This window comes from Rhincodon typus, chromosome 35 (assembly GCF_021869965.1).
Source record: "Rhincodon typus isolate 14 chromosome 35, sRhiTyp1.1, whole genome shotgun sequence".
NCBI classification, from domain to species: Eukaryota; Metazoa; Chordata; class Chondrichthyes; order Orectolobiformes; family Rhincodontidae; genus Rhincodon; species Rhincodon typus.
In genome coordinates this window covers 23,924,329-23,936,747 of record NC_063366.1, presented here as the reverse complement: position 1 = coordinate 23,936,747, position 12,419 = coordinate 23,924,329, and the positions used below count along the sequence as shown (strand labels likewise).

The window sequence follows — 12,419 nt, the reverse complement described above, 5'->3', positions numbered from 1 at the left end:
GTGTGAGTGCGTGTGTGAGTGCGTGTGTGTGTGTGAGTGCGTGTGTGAGTGTGTGTGTGTGTGTGAGAGAGTGAGTGTGTGTGTGAGTGTGTGAGTGTGAGTGTGTGTGTGCGTGTGTGAGTGTGAGTGTGTGTGTGAGTGTGTGTGTGTGTGTGAGTGTGTGTGTGTGTGTGAGAGTGAGTGTGTGTGTGAGTGTGTGAGTGTGAGTGTGTGTGTGCGTGTGTGAGTGTGTGCGTGTGTGAGTGTGTGCGTGTGTGAGTGTGAGTGTGTGTGTGTGTGTGTGAGTGTGTGTTGCAGGCTCCCCACCAGGGCTGGGTGAGACAGTGGGTCAGACACTGCCACTCCACCTCCCCCAGATGGGGACTGGGTGGGGATCAATTGGGATGTCAAGGGAGGGTATTAATAGATGAGAAGCCATCTGTGCTGATAATAAGAGCCAACATCCTGCAGTGGTCGGAAACGACAAAATAAAACCTGGACAACACCAGGAAAACTTTAGGGGTGACTCGGTGGTTAGCCCTGCTGCCTCACAGCACCAGTGACCCGGGTTCAATTCCAGACTCGGGCAACTGTCTGTGTGGAGTTTGCACATTCTCCCCGTGTCTGTGTGGGTTTCCTCCGGGTGCTCCGGTTTCCTCCCACAGTCCAAAGGTATGCAGGTTAGGGTGGATTGGCCATGCTAAATTGTCCCGTAGTGCCCAGGGATGTGCAGGTTAGGGTGGGTTGGCCATGGGAAATTGTCCCATAGTGCCCAGGGATGTGCAGGTTAGGGTGGGTTGGCCGTGGGAAATTGTCCCATAGTGTCCAGGGATGTGCAGGTTAGGGTGGATTGGCCGTGCTAAATTGTCCCGTAGCGCCCAGGGATGTGCGGGTTAGGGTGGATTGGCCGTGCTAAATTGTCCCGTAGTGCCCAGGGATGTGCAGGTTAGGGTGGATTGGCTGTGCTAAATTACACAGAGTGCCCAGGGATGGGTAGATTAGGTGGGTTATAAGGGGATGGGTCTGGGTGGGATGCTCTGAGGGTTGGTGTGGACACGTTGGACTGAATGGCCTGTTTCCTCACTGTCGGGATTTTATGATTCTATGAACTCTGCAGAGAGAGAGAAAGAAAGAAATACTGTGAACATTTTAAATCCAGAGTGACCCTACAGCATTATGGTGTAGATGCTGGTGTTGGACTGGGGTGGACAAGGTCAGAGGTCTCACGACACCAGATTATAGACCAACAGGTTTATTTGAAAACAGAAGCTTTTGGAGCGTAGCCCCTGCGTCATGTGAAAGGAGCGAGGCTCTGAAAGCTTGTGATTTCAAATAAACCTGTTGGTTTACAACCTGGTGTTGTGTGATCTCTGTCCTTCACAGCACTGTGTTCATTTTATCTTCCAATCAACCTGTTCAGAGACGTTATTGCTCACCTCTGGGGCAGGTGGGACATGAATCTGGGCCTCCTGCCTCACAGGTAGGGACGCTACCACCGCGCCATAAGAGCCTGGTGTTGTCCGCTCATGTTCCAGTGAGAGATCACCTCCTTCATTTACAACGAAGTGAATTATGATCCATCAAAGCCAGTTTTTTTAAATAGTTCTTTGTGGGATTTTAGCCCGGGATCTGACTTAACCAGGGATCCCAGAGATAGACTGCACATGCTGGAGTCAGAGATAACGCACAGTGTGGAGCTGGAGGAACACGGCAGGGAAGGCAGGTCAGGAGTCCTAGTGAAGGGTCCTGGCCTGAAACGTTGGCTTTCCTGCCCCTCTGGGGCATCCCACCAGCCGGGACCACAACAACCTCCTCACCTCGCTCTGAAAGATCCCTTACACCATGCACTTGGACAGATTTACCTGCGGGTGAGGTGTTTGGAAATGTTGCCGGGGGTTGGAGGGCGAGTGGGTTTGCGGTTTGGGGAGTGGGCCTGTTCGGTCGGCCGGGGAGCCGGGAGCTGCCTGGAGCTCCCGTGTCGGGTTCTGACCACCACCCCACCATCCCTCCTCACGTTGTCCTTCCCTCTGGTCCGGTAGGTGTTGGCGAGGAGGCAGACAGCGCGATCAGCACCCCAGACAGCTCTGCCAGTGTGTGCCAGCCTCTCAGCTCACCCTCCAGCATCAACAGTCAGCACTCCAAGGCTTCCGGTGAGTGAATCTCAGGAACGGCTACCGTTAGCAGCGGAAAACACCGGCAATTCGGGCTGGGGGAGGATCCGAGGGGGAGGGGGAAGAAGGGTAACCAGGAGAGCCTGGAGCCATTCTCAATGGGGCTCAGTAGCTTTACAACCTGCGCCTTTCCTACGCCCTTTGACCCCGGCCTGTTTGACCAACTCGGCCTTCGGTGACCTCGGCGGTGTCCCATTAGGTGCCGCCTAACTTCAAGTTGTTGTTGGGAGGTGTGAGGACAATGAGGAAGATTCCCAAAGTTGGCCTTGTAACACCCTCCCCCCATCCCAAAAAAGGAGACGTGTGTGAGAGTGGGGAACAATTCGGGAGGAAAAGGGGCGCAGGAGGCCAGTCGACCCGTCAATCAGTGTCCGCTCGCCTTTCACATCGACACCATTTCTCCCGGAATATCCCCTTTCCCCTCCGAGCTTTCCGCATCGATCCATCGCTGTCCTGGGTGTCAGTGACTGAGCTTCTCCGCCCCCCCCCCCCGCTGCCAAACGCACGAAGAATTCCAAGGATTCAGCTCTCGCTGGAAAACCGAGAGGAGGAGGAAATGTTTTCTTTTGCATGCCTTTGGGGCTGTCTTCCTCAGAGAGTGATGGGAGCAGGTCGGAGGGGCAGAATGGCCAGCTCCTGCACCCTGATCGCGTCTCTTGCCCTCCGAGTGAATGGGCCCTTTCCCATCTGACTCCAAAACGATCTTATTCTGGGACTGGGTCCCCACGGTTCCTGCTCCACGCCTCAGCAGGTAATAGCCTCCCTGTCTCCTCGTCCAGCTCTCCATGGTCCAATTGGACTTCCTTCCACTAGAGGCCCAGTCTCCTCACTGTCTTCATTCACTCTTCACCTGGAGGGAAATGAGCTCCCGTAGGATCCCTACAACTGAGAATTATTGAGGAGGAAGCTAGATGGATGGGGGGAGCAGCGGTCTGGTGGGATTGTCGCTGGACCTAGGCTCTACACTAACTCTTGGGGTCCCAGGCTCGGGCCCCACTGTGTGAAGCTGGTGAAGTTTGAACTCGGTGAGTTAGGACTGGGCTGAGCGATTGGTGACCATCAGTTACAAACTCGTATCATGGACAGTACTGCCCTTGAGGGAGGGATATCTGCCCTGGTAACCCGGCCTGGCCTACGCAGGACCCACAGCAGTGGGGCCGTCTCTTCACAGCCTGCTGTCGGTGGCATGGAGCCCACCACAGATGGAGGGCAGTGAGGGAAGGGGCAGCAAGATGTCAGCGATGCCCAGTCCCATTGGCAGAAGGAGGAGGTGGTGGGAGGGTAAAGGGATGGAAGGCAAGGTTGGTTGGTTGGTTGGTTGTTTGTTTGGTTGGTTGGTTGGGCGGGTGCAGTATTTGATGGGCCGAATGGCTGCGGTGTGAGGGTGGGTGAACTGTACTGTGCCGTTTCACATGAATATGGTGCCCATTTCCTACGCCCCCCACACCCCCCAACTCTCCACCCCCCACTCCCCACTCCCCACCCCCAGGTTACAGCATGGAGCACTCCCAGGGTGTCAGCCTCTCGGAGCCCACCAGGAGGCGCAAACTGTCGTCCGTCAGTAGTGGCTTCTCCTCGGGGCCCAGCAGCGCGGCCGACATCGAGGGTGTAGCAAGGGACCTGAGCTTCGAGAAGCCCCCTCTCCCCATCTGGCCATCCGAGCGACACAGCAGGTAAGAGGGGCGCTCCCGGGTTAGGGGGTGTGAGTGTGTGTGTATGTTTGTGTGTCTGTCTCTGTGTGTGAGAGTTTGTGTGTGTGTGTGTGTCTGTGTGAGAGTTTGTGTGTGTGTGTGTGAATGTGTGTGTGTGTGTGTGTGTGTGACTGTGTGTGTGTGACAGTGTGTGTGTGTGTGTGACAGTGTGTGTGTGTGTGACAGTGTGTGTGTGTGACAGTGTGTGTGACAGTGTGCGAGTGTGTGACTGTGTGTGTGTGACAGTGTGAGTGTGTGTGTGACAGTGTGCGAGTGTGTGACAGTGTGCGAGTGTGTGACAGTGTGTGTGACAGTGTGTGTGTGAGACAGTGTGTGTGTGTGACTGTGTGTGTGTGAGTGAGAGACAGTGTGTGTGTGACTGTGTGTGTGTGTCTGAGTGTGTGTGAGACTGTGTGTGTGTGTCTGAGTGTGTGTGAGATTGTGTGTGTGTGTGACAGTGTCAATGTGTGTGACTGTGTGTGTGTGACAGTGTGAGTGTGTGTGTGACTGTGTGTGAGTGTGTGTGTGACAGTGTGCGAGTGTGTGACTGTGTGTGAGACAGTGTGTGTGTGTGACTGTGTGTGTGTGTGAGTGTGTGTGTGTGAGTGAGAGACAGTGTTTGTGTGTGACTGTGTTTGTGTGTGACTGTGTGTGTGTGTCTGAGTGTGTGTATGTGTGTGTGTCTGAGTGTGTGTGAGACTGTGTGTGTGTGTGACAGTGTCAGTGTGTGTGACTGTGTGTGTGTCTGTGACAGTGTCAGTGTGTGTGACTGTGTGTGTGTCTGTGTGTGTGTGTGTGTGTGTGTGAGAGAGAGAGATTGAGAGATTGAGAGAGTGAGAGAGTGAGAGAGTGCAGAAGCGATTTACAGCAACGGTTCCAGGGATGGTTAATGTCAGCGATGAGGATAGATTGGGGAAGATGGGACTGTTCCCCTCGGACAGAAGGAGGCTGAGAGGGAGATCTGATAGAGGCTTTCCAATTCCCGAGCAGGGGGCTGGACAGAGGAGGGAGGGAGAAGCTGTTCCTGCTCAGAAAAGGAACAGGATCGAGAGGGATACAGATTTAAAGTGATGTACAAACGAAGCGAGGGTGAAGTGAGGAGAGACTCTCTCACCCAGTGGGTAGTGAGGGTGTGGGATGTACTGCCTGGGGGGGTGGGCAGGTTCAACTGAGGCATTCCAGAGGGGCATTGGATGGGGATTTTGGATAGATCGGGGTGGGGGGGGGGGGGGGGGGCGCAGGGATAGTGGGGAAATGTGGGAGATTGGGCACTGGGGGATAGAACCAGTTCCGGAACAATGGGCTGAATGGCCTCCTGCGCTGTAATAATTCTGCGACTGTGTGGTTACAGGCGGAGGAATCAGGCTCCTGAGAACTATCCATCATGGGTCAATGACACCAGGGTCAATGCCGATGACATTGTGGAGAGTATTATCCAGACTCAGGACTTTACCGACTGCAGTGATTCCGAAGGTAGGGAAACTCTGGCAGACATTGGAACTCCATGTGGGAACATTCTACAGCTCAGGAGTCCTTGGGCAACACCTCCTCTGGAGGGGGATTAAGATAGAGCCATCACGGCTCAGAAGAAGACTCTTCAGCCCATTGAGCTCATACTAGCCCTCTTGGGAGGGATCCTGTCATACCTATCACCCTCCCCTACTCAGTGTACCCTCCAGTTTATTCCCATCAATCTCTGATTGAAATTGTTCACCCTCCTTTCCCGTGAACAGTGAGTTTCCCACACGCTGCATCAACATGGTCTTTCTACCCCTCGCCTGACGTCACATCTCTTACCCCCAAACCTGAAACCTGTATCCCTGTTGTACCACCAGCCAATGGGACCAGCTTCCTTTCCCTTCCCTCACCTAAACCTATCAATACCCTGCCCAGCTCAATCAAACCTCTCCTCCACCCTCTGTGCTCCACCCTGAGGGGCTTGGACAAGGAAACAGAATCGACCACCACCAGGTTTGTGAATGGCATAAAAATAAGTGGGAGGATAAGTGGTGAGGATGACCCAGAGTGTGTAGATTGTTGTTGACAGGTTAAGCATGTGAGCAAAACTTGGCAGATGAAAAATAAATGTTGGGAAATGTGAGGCTTGGCAGCAAGAATAGAAGAGCTGAATATTATTTAAATGGAGAAAGAATGCAGAAAGCAGAGGGATTTGGGAGTCCTCGTGTGTGAATCTCAGAAAGCCAGCATCCAACTTCAGTGGGTGATAGGGAAGGCAAATGCAACGTTTGCAGAGTTAATGTTTATGGTCCAGTGGATCTTCATTAGGAATTGGTAGCAGCTGGGGAAAAGTGGTCTTTAACTGAAGGTGGGGTTTAGGAAGGAGGGGGCGGTGTTCTTGGGGGCAGGGGTGAGCAGATATGTGGAGATGGAGCCCAGAGAGAGAGATAGATAGATAGATAGAGAGGGAGAGACAGAGAGACAGAGAGGGGGATGAGAGGGGTAGGCAGACAAGAGGATTATTGATGTTAAGACAGGACAGAAGAGAAGCTGAATAAGTGACAATGAGAGCCGAGAGTGGGAGAGGTTGGGTTAACTGTAACGATTGCAGTACATATGCCATGATAACTAGCTGAGGAGAATGTGAGAATCGGTGCTTTGCTAAAAGCAACTCCATATCAACCAGTGTGGGGCTCGGTAAAAAACAGGGAAGGATGGGATCAGGCTCCAAAGTTATTGAATTCGATAGTGAGTCCAGAGGGCTGTAGGGTCCCCAAGCGGGAAATAAGGTGTTGTCCTTCCAGCTTGCACTGAGCTTCGCTGGAACACAGCAGCAAGTCAGAGACAGAGATGTTGGCCAGGGAGCAGGGTGGTGTGTTAAAGTGGCAGGGAACAGGAAGCTCAGGGTCTATTGTGGTTGACAGAATGGAGGAGCTCTGCAAAGTGATCGCCCAGTTTGTGTTAAAAACCCACTGACTCCCACAGCTACCTGCACTGTAGCTCGTCGCACCCTCCTTCCTGTAAAGACTCCACTCCATTCTCCCTGTTCCTCCATCTCCGTTGCATCTGTTCAGAGGAGGCCAACTTCGACAAGAGAGCCTCCGAAATGTCCACCTTCCCCCTCAACCCCCTCCCCCCCCTCCAAAATGTCCATCTTGCCCCTCAACCCCCTCCAAAACATCCAGCTTCCCCCACAACCGAGGATTCCCCAGCTCTGTTATTGACAGGGCCCTCAGCCGGGTCTGACGCATCTTCCACATCTCCGCCCTCACCCACTGACTTCAACAGTGATAGGGTCCCCCTGGTGTTGGGGGCAGAGGGGCTCGGGGATGGAGAGATAGTCTCAGTTATGGGGTGAGGATCTCGACGAGGGTTTCTTGGCGATGAGGAAGGGGGATTTCGGTGATGGTGATGGGGATGGGGTCTTGGCGACGGGGAGGGGGTCTCGGCAATGGGAAGGGCGTCTTGGCGACGGGAAGGTGGTCTCGATGACTGAGAGGGGAGTCTCCATGATGGGGAGGGGGGGATCTCGGTGACAGGGAGAGGTCTCGGTGACGGGAGAGGGTATTAGCAATAAGGAGAGTGGTTATCGGCGATGGGGAGGGGATCTCGGTGATTGGGATGGGGGGGTTTTGGCGATGGGGAGGGGGTCTCGGCAAAGGGGAGAGGGTCTCAGTGACAGGGTCTGGGTTGACGTGGATTGGTCTCAGTTACAGGGACGACAGTATAACATGGAGCTGTGTACCCTGCTGGGTATTAGCCAGGGTGATGAATACAGCATCCACACTGTTATGTGTACCTTTAACTACTGTCTGTTTTTGTGTTCCCATCCAGAGAGCGGATTACAGCTGTTTGTGGCCCGTGATGGCTCTACGTTAGTCGGCGGGTGTCAGCTCACCAACAGGTACACCATCCCACCCCGTAGCTTGTACTGGCTGTTTGTTTCACCCATTCACAGGTTTGGCCATCATTTACTGCCCCGTCCGTAGTTGCCCCCCTTGAGAAGGTCGGGGTGAGCTGCCTTCTTGAACCGCTGCAGTCCATGTGCTGTGGGTTGACCCACAATGTCCCTTAGGGAGGGAATTCCAGGATTCTGACCCAGCGACGCTGAAGGAACGGCGATATATTTCCAAGTCAGGATGGGGAGGGGCTCAGAGGGGAACTTGCAGGGGGCTGGTGTTCCCATGTATCTGCTGCCCCTTGTCCTTCTGGATGGAAGTGGCTAAGGATATAGAAGGTCTACAACAGATTGATTGGATCTACAACAGCCTGTTCCCTGGCTGGGTTTGCAGTCTACTAATCTTAACACACTATTCGTGATGTATTCCACTCATTCCTCTTGCATATGACCCTTTGCCCATCTGATTTTTCCAGTCAATTTGCAGATTGAAATCATCCATGAGCCTTCTTGTGCCCCTCCACTATTTCCCAATTTCTACTTTGTCCCAGAGTGAGGTAACTCTTGAGGATCTATAGACAAGGAATAGCGAGGGAAAGAGGTAGGACTTATTTCCATCCAAACTGGCTTCACATCCCCTTGAAGTGGTGCCAAATGAGCAGGATCCTGGATGGTGTCGAGCTTCTTGAGTGTTGTTCGAGCTGCCCCCATCGAGGAACAAGAGGGGGGTATTCCATCATACTCCTGCCTTGTGCATTCCTCCACGTGGCTCTGTGTCTAGATCTGCTGGATTCCTCCTCTCGAGTTGCTGCAATAATGCAGGGCAGACGCTTTGCAGAATGGTCACAGCACGAAAAAGAGGCCATTGTGCCCGCACTGGCCCCCTGCTAAGGTAGACTACCCAGGCCCAGCCTCCCGTTTCCCTGGTTCAGATCGAATCTATCTTCCAACCCCACAGGCTGTGGGCAGGTCCTCACTATTAGCTGGGCTTTAGAAAAGAAAGATTTTCCTCCCACCTCCATTGCTTATCTCACCAATTGCCTGGATTCAGTCAATGGGAAGAGTTTCTCTCTGCTCTGCTCTGCCTGGACCCCTCGTAGTTTTGTCCGATAAAGCTGTTGCTTGCCTCCCAAGCGACGATCACCAACAATCTGTCCTGGTTGCACCCACATTGATGCGATGGTCAAGAAAGCACAACATCGCCTCTACCTCCTCAGGAGGCTAAGGAAATTCAGCATGTCCTTAAGGACTCTTACCACCTTTTACAGATGCACCACAGAAAGCATTCTATCTGGATGCATCACGGCCTGGTACAGCAACTGCTCTGCCCAGGGCTGTAAGAAACTACAGGGAATTGTGAACACAGCCCAGTCCATCACACAAACCAACCCACCCACCCACTGACTCCATCTACACTTCCCACTGCCTCAGGAAGGCAGCCAACATCATCAAAGACCCCTCCCACCCCGGTTATAATCCCTTCCAACCTCTTCCATCAGGCAGTAGATACAAAAGCTTAAACACACACACCAACAGGTTGAAGAACAGCCTCTTCCCCACTGTTATTAGGCTTCTGAATGGATCTCTCTGGTTAATATTGTTCTCACTCTCTGTGCACCTTCCCTGTAACATTGTGTTCCTCGCCCTGCTCTATTACCCTAATGCACCGTGTATGGTCTGGTCTGCCTGTACTGCTCGCAAAACAAAACCTTTCACTGTACCTCGGTACATGGGACAACAATCAATCAAATCTCACCACTTGTTCTCTCTGTCTCTGTCTCCACAGGCAGGCCGTGAATGACTACATACCAGTGGTGATTGGGAGTCGCTGAGGTGACGGCTCAGTGTGGGATTGGACTGTGCGCTGGGCTCCACCAGAATCTCCAGCCAGCTGCTGCCCTCTAATGGCAGGATAGTAGAACAGTGGATGGGTGACAGGCTTGGTACCGGCAAGGACTGCTGGATGACCCGGGGTGGATGGGAGTGTCGGCGGTGGGGGTAAAGCGTAGGGAAGATCCGCTCAACCCCACCCCAACCCCCACCTTGAGGTGAAGAAATAGTTTGTTCTGAGACCCTTTCAGAGACAAGGTTGGGCCCAGGGAAATAAAAGGATTCTTATTGACTGGTGAAGGCTCCAGTTCTCCCTGTCACCTCCCCACCCCTATCCCACACGCATTCTCCTGTGATGGGGTTAGGGTTAGGGTCCACCTGTCCACCCAGCTTTCCCAATTGAAACTCCCCTTCCCGACTCGCTCTGGACCATGTGGCAAAATGCTGAGCTGGTGGCATTGGGCACCATGTCTTAGACAGTTGCCCCTTCTGTGTGCTGGCACCTCTTGCTGGCATGTGAAAGTGGGGCAGGTGTTGGTGGGCTCCAGTGGAGAAATGCCCAGTTTGACCATGGCAGGACCAGTGACTTCAGGAGATATGGAGATGTGTCTGTGTGTGTGAGAGCATGTGTATGTCTGTATGTGTCTGTGAGCACAAGTGTAATTGTGCACGAGTATGTGTGTGCATGCATGTGCACGTGTGTGTGTGCGTGTTTGAGCACGTGCGTGTGCCTGTGAGCACGTGTATAATTGTGCGAGCGTATGTGTGTGCATGCGCGTGCGTGTCTGTGAGCACGCGTATAATTGTGCACGAGTATGTGTGTGCCTGACACAGCCTTCTCTCTCCGGGTACGTCACACTGGGCTCCCTGGGTTTGCTGCTGTGGGCATCAGTGCCCACAGGAAGCGAGAAGGAGGCCATTCATTCCCTCATACATGTGCCAGCTCTTTGCTAGAGCTATGCTCGCAATCTCACCGGCCTCCCTGGATCTTGGTCCCTGCAAGTCGTTTCCTCCCCCTCAAAATATCTATCCACATCTGCCAGTCTTTCAGAGAACCAAAGTGTCACCCGCATGAGAGGGGGAGTTGAAGTTATACCGAACGCCCCTATCCTTCACAATCCTTTCTTAAAATTACATTACACATTGCTGGTGGGTTGAAGCTGTTTGTCTTATGTTCTTCAGGAAGAAAGCAAGAAAACAAAATAACAGCTTTAGCGGTGACATGCCTGGTTTCAGAATATCGCCAGGCGAGGGTGGGGAGAGGGGTTTGAATCAGTGCCTGCTTCCCCCAGCTCATTTCACCACAACAAATATATTTAACGACGTTTAGCGAACAGCCATATCACAGTCCTTGGGTGTTAAAGAATCTAAGATTGATCATCCAGACTTTACCAGCAATCGAGACACAGTTAACACTAAAGAGATAGGCCATTCGGCCCCTTGAGCCTGCTCCACCATTCAATATGATCACAGCTGATCATCCAACTCAGTCCCCTTTCCCTGCTTTCTCCCCCACACCCTTTAGCCCCAAGTTCTACATCCAACTCCTTCTTGAAGTCATACCTTCAGTCTTCTGTAGCACAGAATTCCACAGGCTCACCTACCATCTGGGTGAAGACATTTCTCCTCATCTCAGTCCTAAAACAGTTAGTTTCTGCCACGTTTCCTTGTCAAGCCATATTTCAACGGATCAGGATCCTCTTCCCAAGCTGCAAGAGACCTTGTTTCCTTGTGAAGTCTTTTTCTCCCCCTCTCTCATGTCTCAGTCCTCATGAGTGTAAGACAGAAAACTTTGACTTCTCGTCTCTGTTTTTGGCTGGTGTTCTGTACCGTCCCAGAAAAGTAATTAATTGGAAGCCACAACTGGAGCTGGTTCGAAACGGATAAGGGAGCGGCATTGCTTTTAATCTGCGTCCAACCCTCTGACAAGTAACGGCCTGGTTTCTGGGCACAGGAGATGGGCATCACCGTGGAGGAACACACACACTCTGCAGGGCCATCTGCCAGAGATAGAGGATGTTCCTTAAAAGGCAGAATTGAAGTACCTTTATGGTGGAACCGATGCACAACAATCTAATAGGAGGACTGTAAACTGACATTTGTACTCTGTGTGGCCAGGGTTGCAAATATTTAAATGTTGGAAATCTTAATATATTTTGATACTCAACGGTAGTTGTGTCTTGTCGTGAATGTTCAATGATTTTCCGAGTCCATTGCATTTGTTTTAGCCTATCTGTGGAAGTCAAAGGTCATGGGGTGGGGGGAGCAGACAGATAGCAAATAGGAGCAGGGAGTATGCCATTCGGTCCATCAGACCCACTCCACCATTCTACATGGTCGCGGCCAATCCTCTTAACACTGGCTCTCCCCACACCCCTCGATACCAGAAATCCATCTCTTTCTTGAAGATATTCAGGGATTCGGCCTCCACAGCTCTCTGTGCTAGTGGGATCCATGGGTTCACTGCCGTCACCCTCTGAGGGAGGACATTTCTCCTCAGCTCAGTCTGAAATAGCCCATCCCGAGACAGTGACCCCTTATTTTTTTTTTCTTTATTCATTAACGGGATGTGGGTGTTGCTGGCTAGGCTGCATTTATTGCCCATCCCTAATTGCTCACAGGGCAGTTCAGAGTGTCAACCACATTGCTGTGGGCCTGGAGTCACATGTAGTCCAGACCAGGTAAAGATGGCAGTTTCTTTCCCTAAAAGGACATTAGTGAACCAGATGGGTTTTTCCTGATAATTGACAATGGATTCATGGTCACCATTAGAATCTTAATTCCAGATATTTATTGAATTCAAATTCCACCATCTGCCGTGGTGGGATTCGAACCTGGGTCTAGCAGAACATTACCTGGGTCCCTGGATTAATAGTCCATACCACTAGGCCA

General features: G+C 52.3%; 1 protein-coding gene across 1 annotated transcript in view; it reads left to right on the top strand.

Moving 5' to 3' along the window:
• The window catches only part of LOC125486983 (protein FAM102A-like), a 21,035-nt gene extending 9,336 nt beyond the window's left edge, over positions 1-11,699 (top strand). Inside the window, exons 6-10 of the mRNA XM_048616692.1 lie at positions 2,019-2,129; positions 3,640-3,823; positions 5,193-5,314; positions 7,634-7,703; positions 9,484-11,699. Coding sequence (XP_048472649.1) covers positions 2,019-2,129; positions 3,640-3,823; positions 5,193-5,314; positions 7,634-7,703; positions 9,484-9,529 — 533 coding nt within the window. The 3' untranslated portion in view covers positions 9,530-11,699. The remainder of the gene's footprint in view (positions 1-2,018; positions 2,130-3,639; positions 3,824-5,192; positions 5,315-7,633; positions 7,704-9,483) is intronic.
• Positions 11,700-12,419: the final 720 nt, after the last annotated feature.